The following is a 13,363-nucleotide window of genomic DNA, read 5'->3' on the forward strand; positions in this document are numbered from 1 at the left end:
CACTGAAGCATGGAAAGACCTTATACTAAATTTAGAGAGAAGAATAAAAGTGGAAAAGAATAAAAGGTGTATTTGAATGAGAGAAATATATAGGGGATAATTTACATAGACCCTGGGCAGAAGTTCAAGAGCACAAAGTGAGGCAAGAGTGTGCTCCTTAGAGCTCCTGTGTGCATACAGAGAGTACTTCTATCCATGGTCTGGCTTAGGCTTGCTACTTTATGTAATATTAAATACCGGTGGGGTGTGGTGATGTCTTTGAAATTCAATTACTGGAGACCATTTGAGGTAAAACACAAAGTTTATTTGACACAAGCTCTGTAGATTCTTAACTCACAAAGATATGATCCCTGAACAAAGGAATCTGCATAGACAATCAGTGATAATGCAATGGGGGTGGGGTGAAGAGGACTGTGGAGTTGGAAGAGACATAAAATTGTAAGTTTAAACACAAATTTGGGTGGCTCAGGAATAAGAGGGTAATATACATTTACTGGCAAGTATATTACAGGTAAGTTTGTAATACTGGTGCTAGACGTTATTTTACTCACTAGGCCGCTGTAATACCTGCCAGGTAGCATACTTAGCCTGACACCACTATGGTGCTGGATGCAGAGTGGCCTCTGGATGCAAAAAAGCCTTGTCTTTACTGCCTACCACAACACAACAACAGCTTAACAACCATTTAGTTTATCAGCCCCATGTGGCAGTAATAGTTTAATTAAAAACTGCAAGTATGTGCCACTTTAAAAGGCACTCACTGGTGACCTGCAATCACTTCCCTGCCAGCCCCAAGTCTGCTGGTCAGGGTCCCTGGCATATGTGAAGAGCTTATTCCCTGGCATATGTGGTATAGTTCTGACTGGCTCTGACTTGCTTATACATGCACAGCAAAGAACAGGTAGCGGAGCTTATGCACATTTACACAACTGCTTGCTCATTACAGGAGAGCTCAACCAGTCAGTAGAATGACACAGAAACATGCATAGGGTTGCCACCTGTCCGGTTTCGACTTGGACATCCAGGTTTTTGGGAGGGCTGTCCTGGTCAAAACTGCCTGTCTCGGTTTTCCAGATTAGGAAAACCAGCAGGATTCACTGAGATTGATGCGGTGACGTCAATGACCGCCCGACTACATCACCAATCTCCCCCTGCACAAAAGTGATGTTCCAGGGAAAGGAGAAGGGCTAGGGGGCAAGCTTCAGGTGCAGCTGGGGCCTTGCTGGTTGAAGAAAAATAAAAAGGAAAAAAACCCAAAAGCAATATTGTGATTGTGCCTCAGGGTGAACAGGCACAAGGGGACTGGCTGGGTTCTAAGTTCTTCCTCCAGCCTATCCAGTCCCCTAGCAGCAGGGCAAGGACATAACACTTTAAAGGGGGGGTGGGGGGGATAGACCTCTCGATTATGCAGCCTACTTCAGGGCCATGTCATAAGGCATAAGGATAGGGTTGAGATTCATCTTCTGCAGAGAACAGCAGTAGACCCCTGGGTGCAATAGTTTCTTACATGAGCCCTAAGCCCAGGAGTTAAGTAAATTGCCCCAGACGTTTTGAATCCCTGTTAGTTTTCTATGCATATGTTTCCATTAATAGTTAAAATAAAATGGAAGCCCCCCCCCACTGATATGGGTCAGTTGTAGCTTATTTCCAGCACCCAGTTATTTATTTTTATTAAATTTCTTACTTATATATTTTACAGGATATTCATGCCCATTGTGTATCATATATATATTTTTATATATATATATATATATATATATATATATATATATATCATTCAGTTCATGTTTATGCCTCTCTGTACTTTTTAATACTAAACTTTCTGTACATATCTGTCTGCATAGTTACAGTATGTCACTCCCCATAAAGTACATCAGCTGCTTCATGCTACACTTGGAGCTTAATAATACATCTTCAAGCTATCCACTTTGCTGGAAATCTGCAGGGCATTCTCTACTCTTTCTGTTTTCGCTGCAGATAGCTGCATTCTACATTCCAGGCCATGCTATAAAGGTGCATGAATTACACCATATCTTAATCTTTGTTTTAAATTATGCAAGCTCTGAGATTTGAATGAAGTCAGAAGGTTAACAGCCAAATTGTATTTTTAGATTAACAATGCCAACATGCAGTAATTTTGCTGTTATTATAGGAGTTATTCACTTGTTATGCTGCATTTCATATACAATGGTCTATAAAACCCATTTTGTCCCTGAGTTATAAACTCTTTGCTATAATACAAGATTTACAGTGCTACATTCTGTACAGCAAACATTCAGAATATGAATAAATGAAACGTGGAGAAAATTAAGTGGTGAAATATGTTAATGCTAGCATGAAATTACCTTGAATTATATTGAAAGTTAAATACTATTATGTACTGTATTGAGCTCATTCTATAATATGTTTTTCATTGCACCCAAAAAAATATTGGTCTGTGAGGCTAGTTTGATTGTCATTGTGCCTTTTTGTTACTTATCTTTCTATTCAGGCCTTCTACTATCAATGTTCCAGTCTCTCATCAAAACCACTGCCTGGTTGCTTGGGTAAATTGGACCCTAATAACCATATATCTGCTAAAGTTCCAAAATTTAGATTTGAAGAACATAAAACTAAATAGACCAGACCAATTGCAAATTCTTGAAATATGACGGTCTATATCCTATTCAGGCATTTTAAGACGTGCACTAGAAGCAGCATACCTCAAAAAAGCTCATGATTGTGGGGGGTCTGCTAAGTATTGGTCTTACTGGGAGATATTCCTCAGCCTCTTATGTTTGTTGGCAGCAACCAAAGAGCAGTTGGTGATTCAGAGAAAAGTCAGGAGTGAAGCTACAGGAATCTGCCAGAAAAAAAAATATTGTGTGCTAGCATTTCCCCCGCCACATCATATCCTGTAATTTCAGTTATACTGTCACCTCCACTTTTTTTACCCATTCATTAACTCAGCCACCCAATTAACATTTCGCCTTAATTAGCCTAAATGCAGTTAGTTATAATGTAAAAAGGATGTTGCATTTGTTGCAGCTTATTACTGGACTGGGGCAAACTTTGCCAATGCTTTTAGAAAATCGGCACCAGCGTAGGACAATTTTTGGGCTCTATTTTATCTGAAAATTGCAATAGTCATAAATATTACAGATATTGGATCTGTTATCTGGACTACAGTTATCAAGAAAGCTACGAATTACAGAAAGGCCCATAGACTCCATTTTATTCAAATAATCCAAAATTATTTCCTTTTTCTCTGTAATAATAAAACAGTACCTTGTACTTATCCAAACTGAGATTGATTAATCATTTTTGAAAGCAAAACCAGCCTATTGAGTTTATTTAATGTTTACATGATTTTCTAGTAGACTTAAGGTATGAAAAACCAAATTATGGAAAGATCCACTATCCAGAAAACCCCCAGACTCCAGCATTCTGGATCATCATCAAGTCCCATACCTGTACAAGATTAATCTCTAAACATGTCTCTTAGTAATTGGGAAGAGGGGCGTAACTACAGAGGAAGCAGACCCTGCGGCTGCAGGGGGGCCCAGGAGGTACAGGGGGCCCCATGAGGCTCTTATTGATGAGCAATTTCAACATATATTGGTAAAACAGGACAAACACTGGATATGTTGGAGGCCCGAAAATTAATTTGCTGTAGGGCCCAGCAACATCTAGTTACGCCACTGATTGGGAACCAGTTTAACTGTGTGTTCTGTCCCAGAGGTAGTTCCTAGTACATTACCAATGGTTTCTCCCTACAGAATAAATCATGAACTCAGGTGATGTTGCACAAAATATGTTAATAGAAAGCAGTAATATTAGAAAATTGAATACAATTTTTAAGGCAACTGTGGAATGTTTTTGTGCTTTTGTAAAATAAAATATTATTTAAAAAAGTGTACCAATATTAACCTTAAAGAGGATCTAAAGGCAAAAATATCATTAAAGTAAACATGCTTCAATTTATTTACATTGCCTCTTTTTAGTCGTAGATAATAACAGTTTATTACCACACATCAGGCTTTTGGTTCATTGTACTCTGTTTCAGTGGCCTCTAGGGTTAACTTAAGATGCGGGCAACTTCTCCCTTTGAGATTATAAACATGTGCTGGTAACCAGAGGGTTAAGCAGGCCCGGACTGGCAATCTGTGCAATCTGGCAAATGCCAGAGGGGCTGCTATACAGTGACATAGAAAATAAATATTTAGTTTGGGCTGATTGGGCCTCTGTGTACCTGAAAAGCCAGGGCCTATATTAATTCTCAGTCCGGACCTGGGGTTAAGCACAGATTTCCAAGTCTCCACTCACATTGATTGGGTTCCTTCAGCGATCTGATATGGACATGATGCTTTCAAACACTCTACCTTGCAACAAAAAAAAAAAATCACAAAAGTTCTTGGAATAAGTTTAGTTTAATATTATTTTTGCCTTTAGATTTGCTTTGATTTTGTCCATGTGAACTTAAACGGACACTGTGGGGGAAAAACAAAAATAGACCTCAGTATAGCGCAAGTTTTCCAAATAAAACAGATATGCTGACAACATTTATAGTTTAAAAATATACTAAATAATTCCCTTTTGTAGTTGTGAAATATGATCTTTTAAAAATGAGCGATTCATCTTTAGAATACAAAAGACCAATATTTTTGATCTCTGCCTTAACCCATTTGTGACTGCAAATATATACTGGATGTAAGTCACAAGGGTGTTATTGCACTAAAGTCCTTTTGTGCAAAGCATGGTTGGTGGCTATAGTAACAAATAGGTTAATTTTTGTTATTACTAAGCTGATGCAAGACACTGACAAGCAAAGAATAGATTTGAGCAGCTTCCATCATACTCATTAACAACCGTAAACAACTTGATCTTGGTCTTAATATGTAAACAAAATAAAGGAGGTAAACATCATAAAATGTTTCCAGACATCTAAAAGGCAGGTCTCTAATTGTCCTCTTCTGTACTGTGGTCGACTGCCCAGTCTTGCACATTTCCACTTGCAAATATTATAAAAAATATGGCTCCAAAAAAGTTTATAGCAGCTGCGATATAGAAGACAATTTGCCATTGTTCCACGGTGTTCTGAACAAAACAAAATGCAGTGTCAGGTGTGTAAATATATAGTTAAACTACAAACCAGTTGCACGATTTACATGGGACAAACAAAAAAAATAACACTGTCTTCTGCCAATTTGTTTTATACATTTGCATTGTGAATATAGATATGCAAAAAACATAGGAGGGCTAGGCAATATCAAAACATGGAACAGAACTCTCTCTTTCTGTATAAGAAAGTTCTTTGTCTTGGACCCATATAAATTAAAGGGGTGGTTAACCTTTCCATTAATGTTTAGTAGGTTATAGAATGGCTTATATAAAGTAACTTTTCAATTGCCTTAATTTTTGAATAATTTGTCTTCTCTTTTTAGCTTTGAAATGGGGGCCTCTGAACCCCATAAAAAACAAATGCTCTGTAAGGCTACAAATGTATTGTTATGACAACTGTGTATTACTCATCTTTCTACTCAGGCCCTCTCCTATTATAGCTGCCACTATCAGGCCCCATGTGAAAGTTGCACACCCTGCCTATACAGTACTGTACGATTAACTAGGTATAATCTATCTTACAATTGTAGTTTAGACCTAACCAGCAACTGTGGTGGCTGTGATTTACAACCCAGTGGATGAACTTCATAGGTATCTATGAAAATGGAAAGCAGTTTGCTAATTATACAGATTTATTTAGGAAGAAATGCCATATTATGAGATATTTTTAGGGTAAGGCCAGACGAGGAGATTCGGGGAGATTTTGTCGCCTGGCGACTTATCGCCACGTCTTTTGCACGACTATCTCCCCGAACTGCCTCAGCATTTTTTTTTTCTTACTGAGGCAACTTTGTGCGACAATTGAAAACGCATTGCCGCGTGTGCATTAGCGCAGGCGATTTTGTGCTGTAGCCTATGGGGAAAAAACGCTGAGGCAGTTCAGGGAGATAGTCGCTCAAAAGACGTGCCGATAAGTCGCCAGGCGACAAAATCTCCCCGAATCTCCTCGTCTGGCCTTACCCTTAAAGTGATGGCTAAAAGGTTGCAAACCTCTAATCTATCTAAATCAATATAATTTTACTTACATCGTGAGTAAGCGCTTTGGCAATAACAGGACCGACCATTCCAGGAATTGTAGCAAATGTGTTTGTGATTCCAAGTAATAAGCCAGCAAAACTGTGAAGGTAAATGTGTTAAAAGTGTTAGATCTGCATCTAGCAAATTAGAACCAACATTTATTTTTATTTAAAGAAAAACATTTTTGGTACATGCATACAGGTATGCCTGTCTGTGAATATATGATTTATAGTAAAGATGGGAATGTGTAGTAAGTCATATATATATGTACATCATATATGGGTACATATGCAGAGTCTGATTGGCCTAATAGTGTTGGGGTGATCAAGGCCTTGGAGTTTAGTATTTCTGCTAAAGGCTTACTGAGACAAAAGGGGCATTTGAAAGGTACAGGTTCATTCTGCTACACTATTTTGATTTTCCACTGAAACCGGTAACACTAAATGATTGTACTTACGAGGGTGCTATGTCGAGATGGTTTATACCATATCCTGATACACTAAATCCTCCCAGTGTAGTTGACAAAGTAAGGAATACAACAGCCATTGAATAATTACAACCTGTATACCCAGCTGCTAAGAGAAATATAGCTGGCCCAAGCATTCCTGATGAAAGAAAACAGACAAATATAGAAATTACAAACTGCAGATAAAATATAACTTACTTCTATATGAAACATATTTACATTTGTTTTTATTAAATACTTAAGTTAACCGAACAAATACAATTTAAATTGTATTGTTTCAGGACATTACTTTATATTCTTCACTTTCTTTTCTGCAGAACAGAGGCTGCTCAGACCCCGACACATGGTAAAACTCATAAAAATGTAAATTAAGCACTATATCCCCTTGTTCAACATGGTTTTTGGTATGGAATTTTTGTTATTTCTTGACCTAAAAAGGGCAAACTGAGAAACAGAAGTTAATCCATGTTTGGTTCTTGTGATGCAGAGAAGTAGATTACCAGGGTACAGATAAATCAATGATGCAGGAGAACTATGTTCACACATCATTGTTCAAGATGGGTTTAGAGACTAATCTGACTTCACTACAGTTTCTTCTACAATTTCAGTTACTGGCTGAACATTAGGTTGAGAATTAATCAAAATCTCTTGTCTATTTGCAGATTTAATGCCAGTTTATTAGAGGCAAGTCACACCCACCAACTTATTGGCGACAATTTAAATTCATTTTTACTTGCCTAGTGTGTTGAAAATTATTCGAACAACCTTGGTTGAAAAGTTTAGCTTCCCTCTCATATAGTCCGCCATGATACCTGCCAAGATCATAAATACCCAGCATCCCAAGTAAGGCAGCGCAGATAGGAATCCATTCTGTAAAAAAGAAAAAACTAAGAATAAGCAGTTGATAGCTATTAACATGTAAGATGTGCAACTAATGTGCTGACTGTACAAGAACTGGTAATGCATAATGTGCATAATTAAAGGGATACTGTCACGGGAAAACATGTTTTTTTCAAAACGCATCAGTTAATAGTGCTGCTGCAGACACTATTAGCACATGCGAATAGCACCCAAGCTAGAAAAACCCTGAGCATTACTTTTGTTATATTGAAGTACAACGAGAAGGGGAGAAACAATAGTGGTCTCAAAGCATTCCATCCAAAAGTGCTGGCTCCTTCTCAAAGCTCAGGATTAGGCACAATGCACTGAGATGGCTGCCTCCACACCAATATTACAGCTAAAGAAAAATACATTTGTTGGTTAAAGAATAACATTTTAAATGGTAGAATGAATGATTTGCAGAATCCCTTTAAGAACAACAAGATTCTTACCCCCAGTAATACTATAGGTTTTGGATAACAGTAATACAATTACAACTGTTGTACAACTGGCAGTCTGATTCGTTGTTGCTTGCCCAAAACCTTAGTAGTCCTTTCTCATTTGCTGTCTCTCCTGACACATAGAGACAGAGGGGCAAATTCACTAAGATGCGAAGTTGCGCCAGGCGCAACTTCGCCAGGCGTAGTTTCGCCAGCGCTCCGCAAATTCACTAAAATCCGAAGTTGCGCTCAGGGGTAGCGTAATGTTGCGAAGTTGCGCTAGCATTGATTCGCTATGTAAAGCTAAGTTACGCTAGCGAAGGCTAATTTGCATACGGTGCGAAATTCAAATTTCAATGGAGGAACACGTATCTGCACTACAAATGCCTAGAAAACCTTCAAATCAGCAAATAAAATTTTTATTTTGCCCTACACATGTGCCCACTGTCTAGGTAAGTTGCCATGAGTCAGGAAATGTAGGGGGGAAGGAGGGGAGCCCCAAAAAAAATTTCGATCTTTTTCAGCCTATCACCCATAATATAGAAAACACGCCAGCGTTTTTTTGGGAAATTTTGACTTTTTTTCAAACAATCCCTATCTACTCTATTGCGCTTCGCCAGGTCTGCGGAGGCGAAGGAAGTCTAGCGTAAAAGGTAGCGTTCAGTACACTGCGCAAGTTAGTGAATTTGCGTAGTTACGTCGCTAGCGAAAATTCGCCAGGCATAAGGGTGCGAAGTAACACTAGCGAAACTACGCCAGCGTTCGTTAGTGAATTTGCGCAGTAACGAAAATGCCAAACGCTAGCGAATTAACGCTAGCGTTCGGCGCTTAGTGAATTTGCCCCAGAGAGAGAGAAAGAGAGAGAGACAGAGAGCTTCATCCAACACAGTCCTATGAAGAATCTGGAAGATGAAACTAATTAGGCAGAGAGCTTGGGCTGTGACTGAGTGGATATAGAAGTGTTATAGCAGTGCTGGGTTGGGTGTTAAAAGTGTGCTTGAAAAAGTGCAATTAGCAAATCGTAATAGTTAATAAACTAAAAAGTGACACTAAATACATTTAAATGCAATAATTGAGTAAGAAAAGCATGTTTTTGATGCTAAAAGTTTATAATGGATTTTTTATAATATGTATTATATGAAATCAATTTGGATGTTTGAATACATTAATGCACTATGCACTTTGACCACTAGGTGGCAATACATATATATGAATGAGGACTGAGCACTTTAATGTAACACAAAAGATTAATATTATTTTTTTTTATCAAGCACTAAGCTAAATGCCTTAAAAAAAAGAACCAGATTTTCACCAGATTTATTTTTTGTCCATTAATAACCTATGGGAAAGAATTACAGTGTAATATATCTATATGTTTGCAGATGACACCATGCAGCTATCCAGTTCATTCTATGTGGCATCCATGCAGCAGGATCTGGTCAATGTTGATAAAGTTATGTACCTGAGGTCTACAAATATGCAAGCTACTTACAGTATACAGCTATAGGACCTTTTATCCAGAATGCTCGGGACCTGGGGTTTTTCGGATAACGGATCTTTGAGTAATTTGGGTCTTCATGCCTTAAGTCTACTAGAAATCATTTAAACATTAAATAAACCCAATAGGCTGGTTTTGGTTCAAATAAGGGTTAATTATATCTTAGTTTTGCTCAAGTACAAGCTACTGTTTTATTATTACAGAGAAAAAGGAAATCATTTTTAAAAATTTGGATTATTTGGATAAAATGGAGTCTATGGGAGACAGCCATTCCGTAATTCGGATCGTTCTGGATATTGGGTTTCCGCATAAGGAATCCTATAACTGTATCCTTTACGTTAGGCAAGTGAATGATTTAGAATAACTAGTGGTACTTGTGTAGAGTACACAAATCTGTAGCAAGCAATGCCAGTCAGCAGCAGCAAGTCAAAACAAGGTTTTAGAGCTGTATTAAACTAGGCAGGGCAGCCATCAGGGGGGGGACTGGGGGGAGAGTTGTAGGGGGCCCGAGGGTAAGGGGTCCCCGGCCACGCCACACTTACTTGATTGGCCTGGCCCCCCATCTTTCTGAGAGCTGCTGACTTCGGGAAGGCATGGACGTTTAAGGGGCCCTGGCCACCAATTTTCTCATAATGTGGGGGGGGGGACCATGGCCACCAATTTTGGCCACCAATTATTTTTTTCTCATGTGGGGTCCTAGCTACCAATATTTTTTAATGGGGGGCCCTGGCCACAAATGTTTTTTTATGGGGGGCCCTGACCACCAATATCTTTTTATTTTTTATTAACATGTGGGAACCCTAGCCACCAATATTTTTTTGTTTTTTTACTGTGTGGTGGGGGGGGGCGGACCTGTGGGGAGGGCAGACCTGTAGGTGGGGCTTGCGGTGGGTGCAGCCCAGTAAATTTTGTCGTATGGGGCCCTGTGATTTCTGATGGCGGTCCTGAAACTAGGTATAGTTTTGTAGGAAGAGAAGCTCATTATTCTGGTGGTTCTGCTGGTAAGGACCCTCTGAAATATGTAGTGAAATTTTGGTCTTCGGTGCTCAAACTGGATATTATAGAAGTCCAAAGAAGAGCAACTAAGCATGTTAAGAATAAGAAAAAAAATGTTTCAGTTATTAAGAAAGACTGGGCAAGTTGGGAATGTTTTAGATGTAGAACAGGTGCTTTAAGAGAAGACATGGCATCTAAGTATTAATATAAAGGGGTACGTACAATATACTATTTGATGCTTTTATCTTAGCAGTTCTCTCAGCAAACACTAGGGCATCCATTCAGATCAGAAGACCGGAGGTTTCTTCATAATATTTCAAAAAATGTGATACAGTGAGCTGTAAAGTTATGGAATCCTATCCCTGATGTGGTTGTACTGTCTTCAAAAAGGGGTTGGATTATTATTAGCAATTATAAAAATACAGGGTTACTGTAACTAGCTGTAGCTGCACAATGTTGAATTGTTCTACTATGTGCATGTTTCCCAAACGTATTATAATAATTCTCAAATACCTCACCATATATATATTTTCTTTCATTCATATATACTAGTACAAAGGAAAATATACTCCCGTACTGTTAACTATAAGGATATTAAAAGTCACCAAGGAGTTCTTTGACCATATAAAAGCACAAGGCCACTTGCTGAGTGCTTTTACAAAGATAAGAAAACTCCAAGCTTGTATAGGGGATGGTTAGTAAAGGCCCAGACTGGCGATCTGAGGATTCGTGCAAATGCCAGAGGGGCTGCTGTAAGATGCCATGTCAGTCACGACTTGTTGGGCTGGTGGGGGCAGTTTGGTCTCTCACTGTGTGAAAAGTGCATAGCAGGAATGCGTCAGAGCACTATCCCCTGAGGGCAGAGAAAGGGTAACAGAGAAAGGGCAGAGAAAGTTGAATTTACCAGCAGAGAAGATAGCTCAGGAAGTTGAATCATTAAAGATGCTTGGCAATTTAAAAGAGGGGTGTCAACAACAAGCAAGCTTGGCACTGGAATAATGGTGGGATGAAGGAATAAAGGAGGTGGGAGGGAGAATAGAGTGGAGACTGCAGAAGGTGGATGGAAGAATGGGGCAGAGACTAGGGTTGCCACCAAGTTTTGGCAACCATAATACCGGTGTGGTGAGGGGGAGAAAGGACTATGGGGTTATGTCTGTGGACTAGAAGGGGAGCTGGAAAAAGAGGATTAGGGTCAGGACAAATTTACATTGTCGGTACAAACACAAATACCGACCAGGTGGCAACTAGGTGCCACCTGTCTGATTTTGACCCGCAGCATCATAGCCCCACCCCATTGCATCATCGCCCCACCCCCCACGCAGATTCAACTGGGTCAAAAGTTGGCAACCCTAGCAGAGACAAAAGTAGAAATCATAGGTGGGGGTCTAAGATTTGAAGCAGGCAGTAAGGGACCTTGTGTGCCTGTCCTTTTAAAGGAGAACTAAAGTTTAACCGAAGAAGTAGACCAGAGTATTGTACATTATGTTAAGGATCTGTGACTCCAAAGATGCCCCAGTATCTCCCCATCTTCTTTTCTGCTAAATTACTGCACATGCTCTGTGCTGCTGTCACTTACTGAGCTTAGGAACAGACTCAAAATACAGTGGAACTTCAATTTTACATCCCCTGATTTTAAGTTTTCCCTCATTTTACATTTTTGTTTTGTGGTTCCACCTATATATTATGATACGTTGGAGGTGTAGGTGATTTTGAAAACCTTGTTTAAGTAAACTTTAGGAAGTGCAACTTAAGGAAAATCAAATTCTCTCAACAAAAAAGGTTTAGTTCAGAAAATGTCATCTTGTGGTATTTGTCATCCATCAGTTTACCTATTTACCTACCTCCTGCGCGTTGAAGCGGAGGATCTCCTTCATATATGTGGGTAAGAGAGTCAACAGTGTGTAAAATGTCCAGTTGTAGGAAAAATGTGCTACTATAATTGCCCATAAAGGCAATGACTTCAGCATTGCACAGCAAGGAACAGACTTCCGATGAGAAAGCTGGGGGGAAAAAAGAATGGTGTTTAAAAGTTTCCATAGTATGCAGCTTACATCAAGATGGTCATCTGCACTCTGAAAGTGAGTGTAAAACTGATCAGACCAGGCATGACTTTGACACAGTTGTCCAGCTTGAATATATTGCAATATATGGACAAACAATCCCTGCTTTATTAAAAGTAGAGGACATTTTTAGTAGCTTAAGACTACACTGCTTTACCCAATATTACACTTTATTTTTAGTAAATGCTTATCATTCTGATTACAGTATTTCTTGTATGTTTAGCTTATTTAGGTGCCTTTTTAAATAATCAATAATATGGTCATTCGTTAATGTGCTGGACTAGAAGGTATCAGCTGCCATTTAGAAAAGACTGAGCCTGCACTGTTGAAAACAAAAAGCATGCACAAGACAAAGTAACTAGCGTATAATCTTTCTAAATTATACTTACTTGATCTTGAAGAGCAGAGAGTATGTATTCCTTTTCTGAATCCGTAATACTTCTATGAGATTGGGGGGTGTCACTTACAAGAAAACACCACAATATAAACCACAAAACCCCAAGAGTACCTGCCAGTGAAAATAAAAACAATACATCATCTTTTAATTTTCATTCTTAGCTGAAATCATTCTTTTATGTACACACATTTATGAAATTAATATAAAGATGTCAGCAAATGTCAGTACTTAAAATGGCAATTTTGGAATTTGCAATTATCCATTTAGAATTATCCAATGGCACCTACTACAGGTATGGGACCTGTTATCCAGAATGCTCGGGACCTGGGGTTTTCCGGATAATGGATCTTTCCGTAATTTGGGTCTTCATGCTTTAAGTCTACTAGAAATTCATTTAAACATTAAATAAACCAAATAGGCTGGTTTTGCTTCCAATAAGGATTAATTATATCTTAGTTGGGATCAAGTACAAGCTACTGTTTTATTATTACAGAGAAAAAGGAAATCATT

At 38.8% G+C, this 13,363-nt stretch overlaps 1 protein-coding gene across 1 annotated transcript in view; it reads right to left on the reverse strand.

Annotated features, from left to right (window-relative positions):
- Window positions 1–282: 282 nt before the first annotated feature.
- slc17a5.L (solute carrier family 17 member 5 L homeolog) overlaps window positions 283–13,363 on the reverse strand; it is a 30,121-nt gene continuing 17,040 nt past the window's right edge. The window contains exons 6-11 of the mRNA XM_018240578.2: window positions 12,846–12,964; window positions 12,238–12,396; window positions 7,321–7,453; window positions 6,575–6,722; window positions 6,126–6,216; window positions 283–5,076 (exon numbers count right to left, since the gene is read on the reverse strand). Coding sequence (XP_018096067.1) covers window positions 4,939–5,076; window positions 6,126–6,216; window positions 6,575–6,722; window positions 7,321–7,453; window positions 12,238–12,396; window positions 12,846–12,964 — 788 coding nt within the window. The 3' untranslated portion in view covers window positions 283–4,938. The remainder of the gene's footprint in view (window positions 5,077–6,125; window positions 6,217–6,574; window positions 6,723–7,320; window positions 7,454–12,237; window positions 12,397–12,845; window positions 12,965–13,363) is intronic.

Source organism: Xenopus laevis, chromosome 5L (assembly GCF_017654675.1).
Source record: "Xenopus laevis strain J_2021 chromosome 5L, Xenopus_laevis_v10.1, whole genome shotgun sequence".
Lineage (NCBI taxonomy): Eukaryota > Metazoa > Chordata > Amphibia > Anura > Pipidae > Xenopus > Xenopus laevis.